This window comes from Stigmatopora argus, chromosome 17 (assembly GCF_051989625.1).
Source record: "Stigmatopora argus isolate UIUO_Sarg chromosome 17, RoL_Sarg_1.0, whole genome shotgun sequence".
Taxonomy (NCBI): Eukaryota; Metazoa; Chordata; class Actinopteri; order Syngnathiformes; family Syngnathidae; genus Stigmatopora; species Stigmatopora argus.
Window position 1 is genome coordinate 14557660 of NC_135403.1, and position 23568 is coordinate 14581227.

The following is a 23568-nucleotide window of genomic DNA, read 5'->3' on the forward strand; positions in this document are numbered from 1 at the left end:
TGGGGTCAACGAGTGCAGATTTGAATGTCAATGAATTGGATTGGATTGGATAACTTTATTCATCCCATATTCGGGAAATTTCATTGTATATTTTTTATTGTTTATGTATTTATTATATTTATTCATTGAAATAATCATCTGAAATGAACAGAAAATCCGATAGACTTTAATTTTCAATCTACCGTCATATTTAAATATCTTATTTTATGAACTCATCTGGAATGGCTTAAAAAAGGCTGTTAGAATGATGAACTTTCTTAAATTTAAAAATCAAATTTTTTAAATCGCTCGCACTTATGGAATGACCAGAATGGCGTTCTCTGTTTATTTCCAACAGCCCCCCCGGACCCCCACTATCAGCAGCCCTAGCTGACAGTAGCGAAACGATCAACCGTTCAACACTTCAATAAAGCACCCGATTGTTGCAAAATAGCAATCCGTCGCCATGACGTCCGGGCGGGGGCGTTGGCGAGGAGGGGGGGTCTGTCCTTTGGGTCCTCGCCGTTTGCGCGAAGGCCCCTGCCGTCTCGCACAATAGCACCACTGTTTGTCCTCTGACACAAAAGCGGGGCGAGGACGGCTCGGCGCTTTTCCCGTCCGTCGCCATGACCGCCGTCGTCCGTCGTCGCGGCGACTCAATCACTTGAAGCGGTATCAAGCCCCCCGCCGGTGTTCCGCGGCGCGGCGGGAACGCAGGCACGCACGCCAACAAACAGGTGGGTGTGGCGCGCGGGTACCTCGCCGCGCTTTTGTCAGGAGATAATTAGGTAGCATTTCGCGGCGTGCGAAAAAATTGCGGCCCAGACGCCAAGTGGGGACGCGGTAATGGCGGAGAGCAATTGACAAGCTTTCAATCTTTTGTTTGCGGCTTCTTTAGTCTTTTCTATAGGTTCTCTAAGTGCTAGTTTTTGTTGTTTATGACCTTACGGTGTCATTGTTGTTGTTGTTGACATACTGCTTTCTAAAAAGGAAAAGCAAGAAAGAAGTAGCGTAGCATGCGCACTTTGTGTTTGGGTGACATAAGCCGGGTTTTAGACGTCGCCGCTTGTTTTTTACTTGGTGCCAAATCATCAAAGTAAGGCTCTTGTGTAGGGTGGACATCTAATTGGTGTTTTTAAAAAGATGAGAAAGTTTTAGTTGATGTTAAAAGGGAGGAACGACATTGTTAGATGTGCTACGTTAGCTCTTGGGCATAGCATTCAGCGATCAAAATTATTTAATTATTTAAGTTTGACATTTTGTGTAAGAAATACTCTAACATTTTTGGGTTTACCTAGCAACAAGTTACATTAGCATTGTCATCATTGTTTCCACCGTGCGGACGTATTTAACCAAACAGCAAAGCTGTTCTGTTTAGCTCGCGCTAAGCTAAATTAGCAACGCTGTTTCTAAAGGCTTTGAATGGAAGCAAAACAATCGGAAATCAAAATATCGAACTAATGTAAAAAAAAAAAAAGCAGGAAAGAGGTGTTCTGTTCCAAGTTGCTTTTTCAACAGGAAACTAAAATGTTAGCATACACGTCGTGAGTTACGCTAGCTAGCTTGTTTTCTTCCCAGGTGATGCCATGTTCACTCCATGTAAAGTTAACTCCATCTTTAGATTTATTTTAGTCCTCAAAAGGGGAAAAAAGTATCGCCGCCGACGTGGTTTGGCGGCGGCGGCTGATTAACGTCGGTGGGAATTCTCGCCACCGACTGTTTCCGCTCGGTGCGCGTGTAAATAAATAGCGGCAAATTGCTTACTAACAAGTACATGATGCTTTGACATTTCCCTGTTGTTTTTGCTCATTTGGTTCCCGCTCGTAAGACAACAAGCGGCGGCGTGGCGGCGTGGCGGCGCTGATTGTTTTTACAACGCTGGGCTCAAAACAAGGCGTCCCTTATGACCAATTAGGACATTCTGTCTTGGAAGGTTGATACAAAAAGAAATCGGGCTGAACGGATGAGCGTTGTTTTGGTTTTTTTGGCACATTTGATTAGGTAACTAAAAAAAAAATCTATCTATATATCATCAAAATAAATACAACGATTAGGCCTCGCCGTAGGTGGCCTGTATGTTGTTGTTTTGTTATTTGCCTTGTTTTATTTTAAACTTTTCTTCTAAATTCAAAGGAAAGCGGCTTAAAAGGCAACTTTATTTGTCCCGTTTTCAATTGAAATAAATTCAATCCGATTGAAGTTAATGAATGTTTGTTCATTCTCTGCCAACCCTCCCACGCCAAATGGACATATTACGTCTTTAAACAAACTTTTTCTTACCCTTAACTCCACCATCAAATGAATTTCCAACCATAACTAAAATAATTATAACTAAAATGGCCTTTCTTCATATTTTTCTCTTTTGCCACAAAAGTTTTAGGCTCCCACGACGCTAAATAACGTGATTTGCATTGCAAAATAAATCGTTGATTAATGTCATCGTTTCCCAACACGCAACTATTTATATTTTTTGCCCATATTTTCTCTCCTTAAACACGTTTCTTGTTTTGTAGACAGGAAGTACAGGTTGCAACAAAGTTATTAATCTGCTCATTCCGTTGGCGGGCAACGCGGTGTACGTATCAGATGACTTTGACGTTGTGCAAAGCACCCCCCGGGCCCCCCGGGCCCCCCTATTTTCCTCCCCAACAATGTCAGGGCTGCCGGTACCCGCGAATTGTCACTCAGGCGGCGCCTTTCCGCGGAACGCGGCGAGGCGGGAACCCAATGCGACGGTCTCGCTGCGTGCGGCGCTTAACATCGCGCGACCGTCGTCACGCTGTCACCGCGAACGCGGCGCGCCGCAAATAGCGACGGGGTGGCGGGGGCCTATTAGGCGTAATGGATGGCTGGCAGGAGCGGGGCGGGGCGCGCCGGATGCCCCTGTCGACGCCTCCTCTGACAGGAGAAAATGGACCGTCGGGCTCGACTTTACCTAGCGCTCGCTCGCTAATTGATGGGTGTAAAAGGAAATGTTGGGTAGCGAACGCGGGGGTGTGCAATTTGCCTTCCGGTTTCATGCGGAGCGCCAACCAGGCACTTTGTCGATTGACAGCGTTTCTGATAGATCATTTCAAGGCATGAAAATGATTCCAAATTTTCTTTTCTGACCTATTAAATCGCAGGTGTCAAAGTGGGGGTCCGGGGGCCCAATATGGCCTGGCGCATCACTCTGAGGCCCGAGAAAGTGAATCATGAGTGCCGACTGTCAGTTTTAGGATCAAATTCAAATGAAGATTAAAGATGTATATTATATGTCCTGATTTGCCCTTTTTAAATCAATAATTGCATTTTCTAAATTAAAATAAAATAAATAAATAATACATATAATGATATATAATTAATTAATTCAATAAATAAATACATTATAAATAACAAATAAATAATTAAATCAATAAATAAATGCATTATAAATAACAAATAAATAATTAAATCAATAAATAAATGCATTATAAATAACAAATAAATAATTAAATAAAAAAATACATTATAAATAACAAATAAATAATTTAATACATAAATGCATTATAAATAACAAATAAATAATTAAATAAATAAAGCACAAGCACCAAAAAACCTTTTTTGGGGGGTTTGTAAGGGGAATCATAATCATTTATGAGGGCAGTTATCGGCAGAGGTTGACAGGTATGTAACCCACATTTGTTCTTCTTCACTCGCCTATTGTTGTTTCCTTCAAGCGCCTCCTGGTTGGTTTCACTTGACTAAATTTGTTTTTATTTTCTTTCTTCAGGCACGTCTGCGAATTCACACAACGACAAGCAAGCTCTTCATTTGATCCGTGACGCGCCACGACAGGAAGTTGTTCCGAGCAAACATGCGAGCGGCGAAAGCCTCGGCGGCTTTGGCGGCGCTCCTGGCTCTTCTGACCCTCGGCGCCGGCGACCCGGAAGCCGGCCCTCTCCGTCGCCAGAAGAGAGGCTGGCTCTGGAAACAGCTCTTCGTCCCAGAGGAAGACCCCACGCCCCGCGTCATCGGCCAGGTACGAGTACGGTGTTTGTAAGGTTTTTTGGGGGGTTTGTAAGGGGAATCATAATAATTTATAAGGGCAGTTATCGGCAGAGGTTGACAGGTATGCCCCCCAACCACCCCCGCCACGTCCTCGTCCGGGTGGCCCGACCCGACTCACGCCAACTCTCTTCCCGCAGCTGAAATCCGACTCGGATCGCGGGGAGCTCGCCATCCTCTACGTCCTTTCTGGGGAAGGCGCCGGCGAGGCCTTTGAGATCGACGAGTACTCGGGCGAGATCCGGACTTTGAAGAAGCTGGACCGCGAGGAGAAGGCCTCCTACGTGCTGCGAGCGCAAGCCATCAACAGGCGCACCCGGGAACCCGAGGAACCCCAGTCGGAGTTCATCATCAAGGTGCAGGACGTCAACGACAACGCGCCGCGATTCCAAAAGCAGCCGTACCTGGCCGGCGTCCCCGAGATGTCTCCGACCGGTGAGCTGCTCCGCCGCCGTGCTTTTCTTTAACTTTACCTTTCGCCTCGTCGCTTAGCGACGTCGACTCCACCCCGCCGCCATCCCGAATATCTTCCCTCTGACTTCCGCCGACGCGCTTTTCCAAGCTAACTTATATCCTGCCCGCAGATTAAAAGCAGAAGGTTATATGAGCATCTGTCACACGCGGGAAGTTAAATGTATTACTTTCTGTATCGCGGCCCGCATGCCTTTTTCTCCTTAAGTAATGTTATTATAGCCGCTGCCCTTTCACGGCGCCGACATTAGCATTTCAATTTATGTGTAATCTGCCTTTTGAGCTATAATATCTGCCTCCTCATAAATCAGAACGTATTCGCTCGGCTGGGAAGAAGGGAGCGGCGGGCCCGGGATCCCACTTTTGTTGACGAAAAAAGGCACAAAGGGGCCTCGGAGGTGGGATCAAAACACCCAGGTTGGCGGCAGAGGGCAAAGCTAACAACGTAAGCCCCCGCCGCCAACCTTTTGTCGAGGTCCGACCCCCCTCCGTGCCTGTTTCCTTTCGCAGACTAGCCCGGCGTGGCTGTGATATATTTTTTCAAAAGGAAGGAACAGTGTTTGTTTTTGGAGAGCCCTAATACTCGGCGGCCACCTAATGGAACAGATCTGAAAAGCCCCTCCAAAATCTTATTATGCAACGCCGGCTTGTGATGGAGAAGGTTTGCACGTTCCGTTTTGAAATCCACAAATAGGACTGAAATATAGAGAAGGGATACCAGCCTGAGTGCATCGCTCTTGAGATCAAAACAGTTTCGGCCACGCCAGAGCTTTCGGGTTCGGGACCCCAAAGTGGCCAATAATGAGGCGAAGACTGCCGCTTGCAATTTTTTTAGCCCACTTGATTTCCTCACGAGCCACGGCCATCTCGCCCCGCAGGTACCACCGTCCTCCAGGTGACGGCCACGGACGCCGACGATCCCGCGTTTGGCAACCACGCCAAGCTCATCTACTCCATCCTGCAGGGGGAGCCCTATTTCTCCGTGGAGCCCAAAACAGGTAGCTAGCCCGAAAGCCCAAACGTGTGTTGTTTTCCCAATCGCTTTCTAAACTTAGCTCTCATTTATTGACGTTACCTTGCTCGTTTTCCAAAATGGTCGCCCCCCCAACGTCTGACGGATTATTATTATGCCTGGCGGCTCTTCCCACGCACGGAGTTGACCTTTAATGAACGGCAAAGCGTTTAAATGCAAAGCGATGCGGGACGTGACTGAAGGAAGACTCGGCGCCGGTCGAACCCGGCCCGACTGTGTGCGTTTTGCCCACGGCCTCGTTCGACCCACGTGCATTTTTTCGATTGGCCATTGTTGGCTTTTATTGATGCGTACACCATGTTGTTTTACCTTGTTTTGTCGTCGGTCTTTTGGTCGTCGGTCTTTTGGTTGCCGGTCTTTTGATCGCCCGTTGTCGCGGTCGGGGCGACCAAAAGACCAGTGACCAATTGACAGCTTTTCTGATAGATCATTTCTAGGCATGAAAATGATTCCAAATTTTCTTTTCTGACCTATTAAATCGCAGGTCTCAAAGTGGGGGTCCGGGGGCCAAATCTGGCCCGCCGCATCATTCTGTGAGGCCCGAGAAAGTTAATCATGAGTGCCCACTCTCAGTTTTAGGCTCAAATTGAAATGAAGAGTATAGATGTATATTATATGTCGTGATTTCCCCTTTTTGAATCAATGATTGCATTTTTTTAAATTGAAATAAAATAAAATAATAATAACTATAATTGTATATAATTATTTAATTCAATAAATTAATTAATTACATATAATAAATAATAAAAAGAAAGATTAATAAAAATAAAATAACTAAAAGGAAGGAAGACTGACTCGGCGCCGGTCGAACCCGGCCCGACTGTGTGCGTTTTGCCCACGGCCTCGTTCGACCCGCGTGCATTTTTTCGATCGGCGCCTCTAATAGAGCGTCGACTCGTTCCCAGGGTTGTTCTGGTTGAGTTTTGCGGGCTGGTTCCTGACTTCTCCGCCGATCCGCAGGGATCGTGGTGACCTCCTGGCCCGACATGGACCGCGAGGCCAAGGAACAGTACCTGGTGGTGGTGCAGGTCAAGGACATGCTGGGCATGAGAGGCGGCTTCTCGGCGTCCGCCACCGTCACCGTCAACCTGATCGACATCAACGACAACGGGCCCATCTTCCAGCACCGTGAGTCGGAACGCCGTGGCGTCGAGGGTTTTTGCGTCTGTCCGACTGTCTCGGCATCGCTCAAAAGGTATGCCGGTCTTAATTCCACAATCTGGCAACGTTTCAATCTACGCGCCAGTCGGCCTGTCGACATATCGGTCAGTTGTCGACGTGTCGGTTGTACGGTACCCGGACATTTCGTCCCCGGACGCTTCGTCGAACGGACGCTTCGTCGCCGGACAGTTCGTCTGTTGTTAATCAGTGGGTACGACGGTCAGTCCGCTAGCTCTTCTTTCGGACAGTCTGTTACTCGGTCAGTCGTTGGGTCCGTCAATGCGTGGGTCGTCCTTTCCGTGTGCGGTCGATTGGTCGCCGGTCTTTTGGTCGCCGGTCTTTTGGTTGCCCGAACTGCGACAACGGGCGACCAAAAGACGGGCGACCAAAAGGTGGGCGACCAAAAGACGGGCGACCAAAAGACGGGCGACCAAAAGACGGGCGACCAAAAGACGGGCGACCAAAAGACCGACGACCAAAAGACCGTCGACAAAACGAGGTAAAACAACACGGTCTACGCATGAATAAAAGGCAACAATGGCCATGAGCAGTTTCACTGAGTGGACGTGTGAGTGTAGAAGAGTTTGTATGTACATGCGTTGTCCCTTTAAGAAGCGACGTCAGTCAGGGTCTTAACAAGTTCTCCAACAAAAAACTATCAAAGTATGGGAAATTTTGAGCTTTTCTTTAGCCTAATAATTAATAGGGCATTAAGTGTGACTAAATAATAATTCGCAGTTTGTATTTAGGGAATTTGAGCAACGATTTAAATGGTAATTATCCTTCCGGGCGACCAAAAGACCGCCGACCAATCGACCGTGTACCGTCCTTTCAGTCGGTCTTTTCAAACAATCTGTCAGGCGGTTGGTCGCCCCGTTGGTCATTCGCCGTGTCAGTCTTTCTTTCAGTCTGTCTCAGCCTGCCAATCTGACTATCCTTCTTCACGCCATCAGCCACATTGCTCTCAGAAGTTTGATGAATCTATCTGCCGTGTCCGTCAGTCTCGTTATATTCCACGTCGCTGTCAAAAACGACATCCCGCCATCGGTCGTTACTTCCGACTTTGGAAGGAAAAGCAATAAGCGGCGAGGGAAAGAGGTGGACGGCCTCGTCTGCCTCGTCTGCCTCGTCTGGCTCATCTGCATGTCGCCCCGCGGACGCCTCCAATCCTTCACACGGCGCACGGTGACCTTTGGAAACAAACCTTCCCGGTGATAAAGCCGGCGCAACGGATGCCGCGGGAGAGAAATCAATTCCGCGGGGAGCGCGACGGGCGCGATCCGTGGTGGCGGCCGCTTATGAATGTTGTATGGCCACGCTCGCGTCTGAACTGCGCCCTCTGTTTTGAGACGTCGTGGCAAATTGCAAACGGGAGTGACAACGCGCACGTAATCAATGACAATAATCCATACGGGAAAATTTGATCCTTTAAGAGGCCGGCCTTGACCTTTTGCCCTCGTCTCTCCCTGGTTTTTAGATTTGTACACCTTCGCCGTCCCCGAAGACGCGGCGGTCGGCACCACGCTGGGCAAGGTCAAGGCGGAGGACGCCGACGTGGGCGTCAATGCCAGGATGACGTACAGCCTGGAGGCGGAGCCGGACCACAACGCCACCTTCGCCATCCGGACCGACCCCTTGACCCAGGAGGGAGTCATCCTGTTGGCCAAGGTGAGTCGAGCTTGCGGGTCGCGATCTGGCCACGGGACTGACGTCGGACTCCGTCCGCGACTTTAGCCGTTGGACTACGAGACCAAGCGGCGCTACGTGGTGACGGTGGATGCCGCCAACGAGGAAGCGGACCCCCGCTTCCTGCCCGTGGACGACGCCTCGGACCGGACCACCGTAAAGATCGTGGTGGACGACGTGGACGAGCCGCCCGTCTTTCTTTCGCCGTTCTACGAATGGAAAGTGGCGGAGAACGCGGCGCCGGGAACCGTCGTCGGTACCGTCGGCGCCCGCGACGGCGACCAGGCCGACGAACCTGTCAGGTATTTTTCCCGAAGAATTTTCTCGTAGATTGGACTGCATTTTGGGTACCGTATTTTCACGACTATTCGGCGCATCGTATTTTACGGCACAGTGTCAATAACGAGTGCTATTTCTATATTTTACACACACAAACTACTTGCCGTAGTTGTCTTATCGACTGATTAATTTGATTTTATCGTGATAACAATTTTAGTATTGGTCCATATATAAAGCGCACTGGATTATAAGGCGCCCTGTCTATTTTGGAGAAAATTGAAGACTTTTATGTGCGCCTTATAGTCGTGAAAATACGGTACTTTGCTTTTTTTCCACGTGGCCATTTTTGCACGCCACCCAAGATTGGACAACAGACTCCCACGCAATGTAAACAATCACAGATCAAGTGCGACTTATAGTCTGAAAAACGTGGTTTATTTTGTGGTAGAAAAAAAACTATAATAATCACGTATTTGGGTTTTCAATATGAATTGAAACTGGAAGTGTAGATACCCAAATTTCCCCCGCGTAGTAAAAAAAAAAACCATTTAATTTCCAATGGCGCATCCTTTTTTTCCCCTCCTTGATCTTCGCATCCCGCCCGTACACGGTCATATTTATCTCATATTAGTTTGGTCGGGAACGAACCTCGCCGAATAAATCATCCCCCTCCTTTTTAATTTTTTTTCTTTCCTTCATACCTCACAGGCTTTCCGTATCTACGGCGGTATTATCACAAAAGCAACGTCGGCCCCGACGTGGGGATGTAATAAAGCGCCCTGCCAGGCGGCGCGGGCGCGGCGAATTGAGATTTGCCGCCATTTGCAAGTGAGGCACGTTTGGCGCCCGGAGTCGGTCGGTGGCGAGCTTGCCGCTCGGCGCTGGCTTGGCAGGTGCCGCACATCATCCGCCGTCGATTAGTGTCCCTTTGGTGATGCTGTCGTCTTGACGAATACGTCCGGGCTGACATTTTCGGGCTCTGCCAAAGTCGCACTAAAAATGATGGAGCCGCCTCTCCTTTTCCGCGTTGTTAGGGAGAAAATTGGCCGCAACCGCCGCCGCCACCGCCGCCGTATGATACATTATGTTAATTCCGCTCCCAAACGCCGGACGGATGATGATTGCGCCGCCACGTCGACTCGCTCGTTGGGCCTCCGTTGTCTTCCGCCGGGATGTTTTAAGGCTGGGATTTGTTACTCCGTGTTTCAGAGCGCCGTCAAAAACGGGGACGGACAAAAGTCAACCACGTATTTTTCGGACTATAAGTTGCACCGGACATAGAATACACCAAAAATACATACATACAAGGGCCATTTTTTTACTAGGAACCAAAAACAAACATCAAGTAACAATAGTAAAAAGTTAAAAAAAAATCATTCACATTTTAACGTCAAATCGTTTTGACCGGGAGAGCTGGCAGCAGCGAATGAGTGCGCTGACTTCGGACGTTAATGTTTTTTTTGGGGGGGGGGACTGCCCTCGGCGCTCAGTGTGTTGTGGCTAACTGCGACCTTTGAGAACAGCTCCAGAAACTTAATGCAGATCGTATACACTAAAACACAGGTGTCAAAGTGGTGATTTATATACTTGTATTCCTTTTTTAATTGCCCGTTGCTAAATATTATCCGGCGGACCGCGCGTTTGTACCCATCTCCTATATCACTTGTGTCAAAGTGGCGGCCCGGGGGCCAAATCTGGCCCGCCGCATCATTTGGTCTGGCCCGGGAAAGTCAATGATGAGTGGCGACTTTCTGTTTTAGGATCAAATTCAAATGAAGAGTATGGATGTATATTAAATGTCCTGATTTTCTCCCTTTTAAATCAATAATTGTCATTTTTTAATCCATTTTTCTGTGTTTTCAGTTCAAAAATCATTTTGTAAAATCTAAAAATATATTTAAAAAAAGCTAAAATAAACATTGTTTTAGATCTATAAAAAACAGAATATTTAGGGCTTTTAATCCAGTTCTTTTAATCCATTTATTTAAAAAAAAAATCTAAATATTATATCTAAAATGTTCCATCCGGCCCACGTGAAATCCAGTTGACTTTAACGCGGCCCGCCAACCAACCCGAGTCTGACACCCCTGCACTAAAAGTACGCTAATTGTAGTCATGGCCGTCTGACAGTTTTTAAGCCGCCTAATCTGGCTCTCGGGGACAGAAAAACCTTTTGCTAGGCTGTAATTTTGCAACGTTGCTCCAACGTCAATCGGGGACGGCAAGGAAACGCTTCCAAAAACCGCAAAGCCTAAGCCGTCAGACGCTCTTGTCCCTGTCCCAACCAATAATACTCGTTAAATGACTTCATTTCTAGATGGGACTTCCATCGCCAATTTTCAACTGTCTGAATTTCCCCAAGTTTTGAACCTTTGAAAAACCATGTGCCATCACTCCAACAGGTACTCCTTTGAAAAAGGGAGCGAGGCCGCAAGCGTTTTCCGAATCGACCCGAGCAACGGGACCGTGACCGTGGCCAGACCTCTAGACCGAGAAACCCGGGCCTGGCACAACGTGACCATCGTCGCCGCGGAAACCAGTAAGTCTCCGCTCCGGAGTGTCGCGCCGCGAAAGCCTTGGCGTACGCGATAACCTCTCGTGCGTCCTCCTCTCTCAGCGCAGAAGCGTTTATGGTCCTCCGTGGTGGCGTCCGTCAAGGTGCTGGACATAAACGACAACGCGCCGCAGCTGGCCGGAGGTCACCAGCCGTATATCTGCGAGGGAGCGCGGGCGGGGGAGGTACGTACGCTCGGGATTTATACGGACGGCCGTATTTCTTTACTCGGGTTTTTCGGGGAAACGCGAACAAACCAGGGCTTCCGATGATGACAAACGGTGATACATTTCCACGTTCTGGCCATTCGATTTGTATCGCGATTCGCAGGGAACCGTTTGATCCCCATGACGACGCTTTTAGATGCTTAGTACGGTTCTTGTATTCGCTTTGGAGGAAAAAACGGCCTTCAATATAACATTTTTTGTGTGCTATGCAGCCGTAGTCCAAAGTTATTTCCATCTCAAATGATACAATAAAAAACAGGCAGGTCAAAACATTAGCTTGAGTATAGCAAACACCACAAGGCCGAAAAACAAGAAAAATAACATTTTATTTGATTTTTAAATTTTTATTTGGGCATCACTGTCCACTCAAATAAATGTATTTTGTCAAATTCCATATGAGAAACAGCGCCATCGTCCGCCCCAACACAATTACTGCACATCAAGCCACAGAGGCTGACTTCTGCAAACTAGTGGACACAAGTGGAATTGCGGCCACCCATCGTTTATTTCCACCGTAAAGATCGATTCGGACGGATTTTGAATGGATACGAGAATCGTGCAATGTTAGATTGCGATGTATGAATTTTTTACAAACATCTTCAGTCAACGGCATGTTGTTAGACTCGCCCTGGGCAGCGGCCACCCGCACAATACCACCAGATCCATCAGATAGTTGTGATGCCATTTCTCGACTCTCTTAGCGCTTACATATGTCATTTGTGTGTGTGTGTGTGTGTGTGTGTGTGTGTCAGCTGATACAGCTTCTCAGCGCAACGGATCCGGACGAGCCTTCTGAGGGTCACCACTTCTATTTCTCCATGGTCCCCGACAACAACATCAATCCCAATTTCACCATTCGGGATAACCAAGGTACGACATTAAAAAAATATATGTATACCGTATTTTCACGACTATATGGCGCATCGTATTTTTAGCCGCGGTGTCAGTAACGAGTGCTATTTCTGTATTTTAAACACACAAAAGATGCACCGTTTTCTTAGACGCATATATATTATATATGAATATCTAACCGCAATAGCGCTGGCTACCGGAAGCAGCCCCAGACTCTTTTTCCGGTTTTCGGTGCGCAGTGACTGCTGGGATATATAGTTCTTGCACGCTACACCCACACGCTAAAAACACGTTTTTTAAAAGGCAACGGAAGCAAAACTGAGTTGGGTTGTACTCTATTTAGCCATTTTACAACTTACACACGTCATCATCACCCACAAATCCATCAAAGTCCTCATTTTCCGTGTCCGAATTGAACAATTGTCCAAATGAGTCATCGAAAACGCTGAGTTTTATACGTTCGTCCAGGCGGCCAAAATCCATTCGCAAATAATAGTTAGCTAGTAGCTAGCGTAACTATTCCAACGGTGCTTTCCATGCTTCGTCAAGCTGTGTTGATGTCGATGTATACAGGCCACAATCCATTGGGTGTATTGACAAAAGAACTTCTACATATCCCAGCAGTCACTGCGCAGTACTTTGTCTACGGGAAAATAGTAGTCGGTGTACCCTATCAACTGATTCATTTTACTTTATCATGATAACAATTTTAGTATTGGTCCATATATAAAGCGCACTGGATTATAAGGCGTCCTGTCTATTTTGGAGAAAATTGAAGACTTTTATGTGTGCCTTATAGTCGTGAAAATACGGTATATACTTTTTTTTTGGACGCATCTAGTGTCGGTAGGATTTCCAATATGGGTGTTTATTTATATATTTTTCAATACTTAGAAGTCGGATGATAAGAATTCAAAGTTTGCGTCACTTTTCTTGCATTCAAAAGTTTTATTTTCAATCCAATTTTTTTTGTATTAACTGCCATTGACCTTCACAGTCCAAATAATGTTGGATTGTGAAGTAAAATGTTATTTTCTAAAGAAGAATGGGTCATATGGAGCTTTTTTTTTAGTATACAACACAGGCTACTTGACTACAATTAGAAGTACAGACGGGGAGTAGGCTTTCTTACACAGAAAAAATAAACAAAAAGACATAAAAATCTGTCTTCGGGTGTCCTTTGAGATTGGACTTTTCTCGCCGTCAACGTTGACTGACAAAAACCATGCGGTTGTTTGCAAAAAAGGAAAAAAGCGGCAGCCGTGCTCAATCTTCGGCCCAGAAAGCGATATTCCAAATCTGCTTTCACACGCGCTGAATATTTCATTTTCACACTCGGCTTTGAAATGCGGCTTATTTTCCCCCACTAAAAATAACAGCGTTTTTTTTTGTTGTTGTCTTTTTTTTTCTCCCCCTCCAGACAACACGGCCGGCGTTTTGGCACGCAGGAGCACTTTTAGCCGCCGCGACCGGATACGCTACTTCCTCCCCGTGGTGGTGACGGACAGCGGCTCGCCGCCGTTGTCGGCCACCGCCACGCTCACCGTTAGCGTGTGCAGCTGCCAGCCCGCCGGGCGCTGTCCCTCGGGGGGGGCCGAGGCCCTGGCCCTGTCCATGGGGGTCAGCCTGCAGACCTTTGTGGCCCTTGTGGTCTGCCTGCTTCTGGCTACAGGTGAGCAAACGTCTCCGGTGGAAATTGTAAGAGCAAAAGTTAGGCAGAGATTTATTTTTTTACGAGGAAAAACGGCCAGTAAGAATCTCTAACAGGGTCGTGACCAATGAGCAGTCATCTTCACATACCCTTTAAAGCAGGGGTGTCAGACTGGGGTTGGTTGGCGGGCCGCTTTAACGTCGACTTGATTTCACGTGGGTCGGACCATTTTAGATATAATATTAAGATTTTTTTAAATAGACGGATTAAAAGCCCTGAATATTCAGTTTTGTATAGATCTAAAACAATATTTATTTTAGTTTTTTTATATGTTTTTAGATTTTACAAAATGATTTTTGAACTAAAAACACAGAAAAAATGGATGAAAAAATGACAATGATTGATTTAAAAGGGGGAAAATCAGGAAATGTAATCTACATCTATACTCTTCATTTGAATTTGATCCTAAAACAGAAAGTCGCCACTCATCATTGACTTTCCCGGGCCACACAAAATGATGCGGCGCTTTAAAAGTTTCATTTGATTGAGCCGCGGGTGGAAAAGCCAACATTTTTTTATTTTTTTATTTCAAACGTTGAATGGGGAAAGCATTTTTAAATATTTATTTTTTCATTTAAAAAAATATTTTTGGGGGAAATATATTTATATTTTACATTGACAGGGAATGATATTTCATTTATTATTATATTATATATGATATATATTATAGTACATTATTATCTTTCAATTTTTGAAATATTTTTTTAGGAAAAAACCCAAAATGCAATACCTTTTTTTTCTTCAATTAACAATTTTTTTTTTGCAAATAAACCGATGGACGTCCAAACCAAAAATGCCCCAAAAAAATCTTGTTAAGTTCAATTCCAACACACGTATTCCTGATATTCCATGAGTTTATTTTTAGTGAAAGCATTTTTGCATCTATCTCTTCCTAATGTCCATTAGCCCCGCCCATTCAAAATGGCCGCCCACAGGCATGACTAAGTTCCTAGAATTTTCTTTCCCCATCTGTATTTGTTGACGTCCTCCTCCTCCTCCTTCGGCAGATCCGGCGAACTCCAACCCCGCCGCATTCGGCGAGTAAGTACGCGAGCGAACACGTACCCCGACGACGGTGGGAAGTTCCCATTAACGGCCGCTCCGCTTTTGATTGCTAGTTACAAGCCCTCGGCGCCGCGTAGCTGGCGGCCAGCCGAGGGCCTCGGAAGCTGGGACGCCGACGTCTCCGGCATAGCGAAGAGCTTGATTATGACCTCTGCTGCTCGGCGTGGTCCCCCCGCGCCCACGCTATGAAAGATTAATGGCCGCCGCGCCCGCTATGCTAACACCCTTGACGGATGAGAAGCCGGTAAAGAAAAAAAAACAATCGTAACACGCCGTTTCCGAGAGGTTTTGAGACGCCAGGTTTTTCCTTTGCTTACCTTTTCCCGCATTCGTGTGCGGAGGAGAGGTCAAACGGTAGGAAGAGATCTTTTTTGTTTAATGAGATAGCACGCTACGTGTGGACAAGCTTTCCGGCTCAAATGTCATACGATAGTGACAAAAACAGGACTAATAAGAAAGACGTTGTTGTGCTATTTTTGCAGTGTGAAGAAACTTACAGCCCGGTTGTTTTCCCCCCCAGCTCTAATACGCTAACACGTGCTAATGTTCTAGAATGCGGGGGTGCCCGACTCCGGTCCCGGAGGGCCGCCGTCTGTGTCATCCGGTTTGTTTTCCACGTCCTTGCCACCTGAGTCAAATCATCAGGATCGATTTTAGGCTTCTGGACAGCTTGCTGATGAGTTGATGGTGTGATTCAGGTCTGGTAGAGGAGGGAAAATAGACCGGTTAGGACCGGAATTGGGCACCGCTCTCGTGATGTGAGCCATTCCACCCAGAATACACACTTAGGACTTGAGAATTTGGGTCATTTTTAAATGTACTTTTTTGACAATCTTTCCCAAAACGGAAAGCTATTGGAAATCCCAGCAAAATCGGCAAGCTAGCATGCTAGCCTACGTGCCAGGGGTGTCGAAGCGAGTCAGTTTCGGCCCTTTGAGGACCGCTTCGACACCCCTGCCTAAGCAGACTCTTGACAAATGATGGAAAATCATTCAAGGACCTGTAAAATGCTAATTCGGTGGCACGGCTCAGGTTTTATCGGGTCGCCGCGTCATGACGTCATGTTGTCTCCGTCCTGACGTCGTCATGTTGTCTCCGCAGTCTCGTCGGTCCTCGTCCTGCTCCTGTGGCGACGCGGCAGAAAGCGAAAGAAGGCCCGGCAGAAGGCCGCCCGGCTGGAGCTGCCCGACGCCCCGCTGCGCTACGCCGAGTCGGCTCGGGAACCGAACCGGACCCCCCCGGCCGCCGCGCCGGTCCCGCTTCGCCCGCGCCCCAAGAGGCGGGACAGGAAACCGGGGCGGGACCGAGTCCGGGCCAGCCTCCGCACGTCCCTACGACAATCCGGCCTGGTGGGCCCCGAGGACGACGTCTTCAGGCAGTTCATCCTGGACCGTCTGGAGGAGGCGGACGGCGACCCGCTGGCGCCGCCGTTCGAACGACCGGTCGCTTACGCTTACGAGGGCGACGGCTCCTCGGCCGGCTCGCTCAGCTCGCTGGAGTCGTGCGGGAGCGACCCGCCGGCGCCGCCGCCAGCGGCCAGATCTCCCCGGGTCAGGTTGTCCCCGTGGTACGCCGGAGCCACCGAGGACACCGTCTTTTGAACGCCGGGACACGAGGTGCGACTTTCAAGATGGCGCCGTAACTTCTGATTCTTTCTCTGATATTTGCTTTGTCCAGATTTGTTTTTTGGTTTTTTTCACTCTGGTATCATTTTAGTTTGTGCTTCTTTTTTTTTATTGTACTTTTCGGTTTTGGGTGATCTTATTTTGTGTGCTTGTTTTTCAAGATTTTGTGGTGACTTTACACCCGGTTGTGGTCGCTCTGGGTGTCATTTTCGGGCTTTCAGGTGTTACCTGCACAATTTCCGCTTTCTTTTTCTGATATTTGCTTTGTCCAGATTTTGTTTTTGTTTTTTTTCACTCTGGTGTCATTTTAGTTTGTGCTTCTTTTTTTTTATTGTACTTTTCGGTTTTTGGGTGATCTTATTTTGTGTGCTTGTTTTTCAAGATTTTGTGGTGACTTTACACCGGGTTGTGGTTCTGTGCTTCTTTTTTCTGACTTTTCTCAGGCTTTTCCCCCCACTCTCGGTTTTTCAAGCTTTGTTTTGACACTCCTTTATTGGGTGCTTCTTTTTCAGACTTTTGGGCATCACACTTGTTGACATCCGCCCATCTTTGTCACTGTTTTTTGTTGCATGCTTCTTTTTCAAGCTGCTTTTAACCCCCAAAATGTTGCAAACGCTCATCAGTCTCATTCTATTTGCAGCAATACACAAAAGCCTGGAAAGAAGCACGAGATGGGCCAACAACCTCTGCTACCAAGTAAATATTTTCTAACATTCCACTCTTTTTTAACACTTGAACCAAATCCTAAACTCTTCCAAAAATTCCTTTATGCAAAAGCGTAATCCAAAGAATCGTAACATATTACCGATTTTATGAAGTTGCATATATTTTTGCGCTACTGTATTATCCGTGTGCGGTCGATTGGTCGCCGGTCTTTTGGTCGCCGGTCTTTTGGTCGCCGGTCTTTTTGGTCGCGGTTTGGTCGCCCAAATGATCGGCTGCTGCCATCGACCAAAAGACCGGCGACCAATCGACCGTGTACCGTATTATCCTGTGTACAAACAAAGTATTCCATTTCATTAACGCAAAAAGCATAATCCAAAGAATTTTTTTATCCCGTATATACTTTTGTCTACTCGTAACGTGTCATTTTATGAAGTGTCATATATTTATTCGCTACTCTACTATTCTTTGTATCAACAAAGTATTCCAATTCATTCATACAAAGCATAATCCAAATGCTTTTTTCCCCGTAGTATACTTTTTTTTCCACTGGTAGCATACTATTTTATTAGGCGTCATATATTTTTTCTCTACTATATTATTCTCTGTACCTCAATTCATTTATGCAAAAGCATAATCCAAAGAATTTTATCCACTCATAACGTGCTAACTTTGCGCCGTGGGTGTACGCGTTTATATTTTTTGCCTACTATTTTATTCTTCTAGTGTAGTGGACCCTCGTATAGTATTACTGACCCATAAACGTTCATTCCGTGATGCTATTCATAATGGAATATTATATCCGGCAAGTGTGACGACTCCCTGTCAGTAAAATCGAATCGGACACGTGCTGCGGCGTGTTTTACAAAATAAATACAGTGGTACCTCGACATATGATCGTAATCCGTTCCGAGACTGAGATCGTATGACGAGCTTGTCGTAACTCAAGCGAACGTTTCCCATTGAAATGAACTAAAAACAAATTCATTCGTTCCAACTCTCTGAAAAAACACCAAAAACAGGATATTGGATTGGAAAAAATGTTTTATTTCTTCTAATTCGCCATCTATTAACAAAGTAACACATAACTAGTGGTTTAATAGTATATTAAAATATGGCGGATTTCGCGGAGGCTACAGAGAGGGACAGAAAGAGAGGGGAGGGGGGGGAATGGGGGCCTATTTCCATGACAACGCACTCGTAATGGAACAAACAAATTTAAATGAACTTGGATTAATATATACAGACACACTCAAACATACGTTTAATGTAACTTTACACAAAACTGAATTCTAATTTTGTTGTAATCTTTTGTTACCTCCGTTTTCCGGGTTGGCGACTTCATCGTACCCCGAGCATGTCGTAGGTAGAGCTGATCGTAGGTCGAGGTACCACTGTATCCATTTGTAGCGCGCCCGCGATGAACCGGCGTCATCGTGCAATTAAAGCCGCTAGCGAGTTAGCGTCGGGTCGAACGGCGACGGCTAATCAGCGCCGCGTTTTACAGGAGCCAAAGTTCCTCATTTGAAATGTACAAAGGCACACACGCCGGGAAACAAAGCGCGCATAATAAGCGTTGGCAGCGCGGGTGTCATCTCGCCGGGTAATGGCGGCCCCGCCCCCTCGGCGCCGCACCCTAATTGGGCTGAAGGTCAGGCGGCGTTCAAGTCAAGTGAGATGTCTGTCTTATTGTAAGTGCTGGAGTCGGTCGTTTTGCGGGGTTTTCGGATTTTTTGGGGGTGGTCTTTTCCGTCAAACGATTCCGTCAAACGTCCCCAGAAGACACCTGTGGGTTCACCTGAAAACGGGCCTTTCAAAGACGAGAACAAAGGCGAGCGACGGATGGCGGCGCCGTGTTAAAAAGTCAGCGACCCCCCCCGTTGTGGTCTTAAAAGGTTGTCGCCGCGGCTAATTTCCAGCACTGGAAGGCTCTTTTCTTTGGATGATTACATCCATTACGCCAGCCTTTTTCTCCACAAAATGACCCGAACAGATTCATTTGGAGAAAATTCCCCATTTTCGGCCCCGCCGCGGCTTACTCTTCGACCCGTTTTGACATTTGACAGCAATATAATGACTTTAAATGTCATTCTTCCCCTCTGAAATGTAATGACTTTTTCCACCCAGATCCAAAATACACAAAATAGGATTTGAAGGAAAAAAATGTCGCCTTTGTACCAGTGCAAACGGGCTTTTTTTTGTTAAGAAGTACAGGAGAAATTGTGTGGGAATGCTTTGTTGGCGCTCGCTAAATTCCCGCAGATTATCTGGCTCGCGTCCTAGTCACTTTGAGGCATTTTTTAGGTCACTTGTTGTCTTTATGGCCTTTGTGCTTCTTCTTTCTGTTGATTTCAGGCCATTTCCTGTTGATTTTAGGCCCATTGTGGATATCTCTTTGTTGATTTCATGTCACTTCTTATTTTTTAGGCCATTTGTGGATAACTTTCTGTTGATTTCAGGCCATATTCTGTTGATTTTAGGCCCATTGTGGATATCTCTTTGTTGATTTCATGTCACTTCTTATTTTTTTAGGCCATTTGTGGACAACTTTATGTTGATTTCAGGCCATTTTCTGTTGATTTTAGGCACCCTAAATTGGTGGACAGTCAATGGCAGGGCGGCGTTAATACTTCACAAAAAAACAGATCTTTCTTTTTACGCTATTTCAGGGTTAGGGTTCCATACCTAACAAAAAAAAAATTTGGGGACACCCCAAGGACTAGTACAAGTTCCTTTTTTTTCTTCCTCGGGCTCTCCATTTGACATCTTATTCATCTCTCCTTACTTTTTGCGCTATTCCAATTCCTCCGGGGCCCGCGTCAAAAGTGCCGTTGATAACGAGAACATTACCCACAATGCACGGCGGCCGTCAAGAAGGTCAACGCCGACCCTCCTAACGTATTTGTTTCCTTTCTTTCTCCTGGCGGACTTTGTCACTCACGCTTTGTTGTAGCGACCATCCTTCAAAAAAATTGACAACTTCCTCCCGCGACCGAAATGAGAAATGACTCGCAGACGGCGAAGCTTCTCTTCTTTTTTTTTCCTCACGACTTATTACTAGCGCGCGTACACACTCACGGATGATTAGTGAAGTCTCCGTACTGCAGAGTAGCAAAAAAAAGAAAAAGAAATAAAGTTTTTTTTGTCCACGCCGGGTGACACGGGCTTGATTTAGTCGACTTTGACACCGCGGAGAGCGATGGCCGCCGCGCGCCGCTAATTAGCTGTCATTCATAATTGATTCAAGTCCGAATGGAAGTAATAAATGGAAATTGAATTTTATTTGGGCGGAGGGGGCGGGCGGGGGTTTGCCGTCTTGTCAAATACATTTACGCAGCGCGGAGAGCCGGCGTAAACACGACGGCTAAACGCAAGATAACTTCGTTTAATCCAGTTGAGTTCATCAGGAAAAAGGCCTCGGAGAGATTGTGTGTGTGTTTGTGTGTTTGTGTGTTTTTTTTCCAGTGTAAGTACTTGGGAGCGTGACAAAAATGAGAAGTTTCAAGGCGCAGACCACCAAGAAAGATTGGAGTTTAGCGTTAGCTATGCTAGGACGGACACGCTCGTTAAGACGAGTTTGGCGTTCATTGGAGAAGCTATTGATTTTTAAATTTGTTATTTTGCGTGTTATGACGTCTGCTTCAAACCAAAATGGCCGACTTTTGTATTCCATTATGGACACAAGCGCTGTTAGACTTTTATTTTGTCCGTCCTGACGCGACAGACACGCCCAATTTTGTCTTGATCATTTAAACTATTTTTTTTTAAATTTTTTAATTATTGATTTATTTTTCAGGTAAGGACTTTAATTGGCATAGTATAGTAAGTAAACTTAAACTTAAAATTAAGCTTAAGCTTAAACTTAAGCTTAAACTTAGTATAGTATAGTAAGGCTTTTTCTTAAAAAACGACATAGTATAGTAAGGCTTTTTTCTTTTAAAAAAACGACATAGTATAGTAAGGCTTTTTTTGTTAAAAAACGACAGTATAGTAAGGCTTTTTTCTTTAAAAAAAACAACATAGGATAGTAAAGCTTTTTTTCTGAAAAAAAAAACGACATAGTATAGTTAGGCTTTTTTTCTTCCTCTTAAAAAACGACAGTATAATAAGGCTTTTTTTCTTAAAAAACGACATAGTATAGTAAGGCTTTTCTTCTTCAAAAAACGACATAGTATAGTAAGGCTTTTTTCTTTAAAAAAACAACAACATAGGATAGTAAAGCTTTTTTTCTGGAAAAAAAACGACATAGTATAGTTAGGCTTTTTTTTCTTAAAAAACGACATAGTATAGTAAGGCTTTTTTTCTTAAAAAACGACATAGTATAGTAAGGCTTTTTTTCTTAAAAACGACATAGTATAGTAAGGCTTTTTTTTCTTAAAAAACGACATAGTATAGTAAGGCTTTTTTTCTTAAAAAACAACATAGTATAGATTGACTTTGGCGGCCCGTCACTTGGACGCAGGCCACCCGGTCGTACGTTTTTTTGTTTTTTCCAAAAGCACCGACCGCCATTCCAGTCACGACGATGGCTCGCATTGTGCATGCGAGTATGGCGAGGGGTGTCGGAGTCATCCATGCAAGTACTCGCAAACTAGCACATCATTAATAACGGGGAGACCTTTGAAGATCCTGCATAAATGCCTAATTAGGTTTGGTAACCTTTAGGAAAGCGCCGTAGCGGAATGCTAAGCGGACACGCCGGTCGGGTCGCCGCCTTGGCCGCGTTTGGCGTGTTGGTCGCGACCTCCGCCTCCTCGCCGCCACGCCGCTCCTCCCTCGGGGAGAGCCTTTGTTTTGGGGGGGCTTAACGTGATCGGCCATGGAAATTTAGCAGATTAACGCGGTGGTCCAAAGTCGTCCTTGTACGTGTCCTTCCAAGGATTTCCTTGACGAACCATGAATATTCGCAACCAGCTTTCCTCGGAATATTTCACGTTAAATGACATTTTTTAGTGGTAGGCCGTGGAATTTATTGTTGGAAAAAAAATTCTATTTTTTTCTTGATACATTGTCTATATTAGTGATGTCAAATTTGCAATTTTTCCCCTAAATTTAGATTTCTCTTGAAAATTGGATAGTTTGGCCTGTAATGTAAAAGAGGATATTGTTGCCTTAAATTTTTTTCCCAAGTTATTTTAAGGTAATTGTACTTTTTGACCTTCAAAAAGTATCACGTATCTCTTAGAAATGGAATACTTTGTCATAATATTGTCTGTCAATTATAAAGCTGAGAAATGTTGGTTTAACTGACTCACTCGGTTTCATTTATGCAGAGGCAAACCATTACAAAGTTTTTTCAACGGTGATGTGATTTATTTTGTCCGTCAAAACTCGCAATCTGTCACTAAAAATTCATTTTTTTCCTCCCGATTGAAAGTAAAACCACGGCTCGCCAAAAAACAAAAAACAAATCTGTGCTTTACGTTTGTAGTCGTCTTGTAACGACGTGGCTTCGCCAAGGTGAATCTTTCCTTTTTCCGCCCAACGGTGGACAGGCGTTTGCGCCCACACATTTTTTTTTACCCCCGTTTTCGATCTTTTCCAGTCCCACCGAGATGTCAAAAAACAAGACGCGGCGGCTCGTTTCTACCCGGCGACGTGGTGAATCATTATCTGGGCGAAGCGGGAAATGTCCCGCTTGTCAGCATCCGCCGCGTTATTGCCGCGCTCGTTGTGAAAGATGGCGCAATTGATGCCATTTCCTTTTCACGCCCGCCACAATACTTTCTTCTTCATTGGAATAAAGCGATAAACAGACGCTAAATTGCTTGTCGTGTACGCCGCCAACTGGAGGTGTGCTCTTGAAAGAAATAAAAAATAAATAAGATTGGGATTCGGGCCACTCAAAATGAGAATAAAATCAGTTTTTTTTCATTATTTTGGATGAGAAAAATTTTCCTTATTTTTTTTAAAATATTAATATAAGAATTAAAAAAAAAATTGTACTCAAAGGGTTAATTCAATAGACAGCCGCAGATGTCCAATCCATTTCGAATGGGTTATGACGTCATTGAACTTTAATTGTACTTTTTAATTGTATCATTTCGTTCTCAATGTATTTTTTCTTCAATAAATTGGCAAAAATACTTTATTTATTGACTGCTTTTTTGAAAGGTTAATTTTCCCCCTTTCCAACTCGCAGGTCACAAATTTGGGATTTGCCGCCACGACGCCGTCCCTCCCCGTCCCGAGTACCTTTTGGCTCCAGCCAAAGACGCTCGTTAACGTGGTCGTCT

General features: G+C 45.6%; 1 protein-coding gene across 1 annotated transcript; it reads left to right on the top strand.

Annotated features, from left to right (window-relative positions):
- Positions 1-575: 575 nt before the first annotated feature.
- On the top strand, positions 576-23568 carry cdh19 (cadherin 19, type 2). The gene is made up of 14 exons (XM_077624700.1): positions 576-716; positions 3731-3979; positions 4146-4440; positions 5355-5474; positions 6470-6637; positions 8148-8338; positions 8405-8658; positions 11038-11174; positions 11253-11374; positions 12169-12286; positions 13689-13940; positions 16146-16660; positions 17310-17365; positions 23475-23568. Exons 2-12 carry the CDS (start codon positions 3815-3817, stop codon positions 16643-16645), a joined length of 2322 nt encoding a protein of 773 aa, XP_077480826.1. The 5' UTR covers positions 576-716; positions 3731-3814; the 3' UTR covers positions 16646-16660; positions 17310-17365; positions 23475-23568.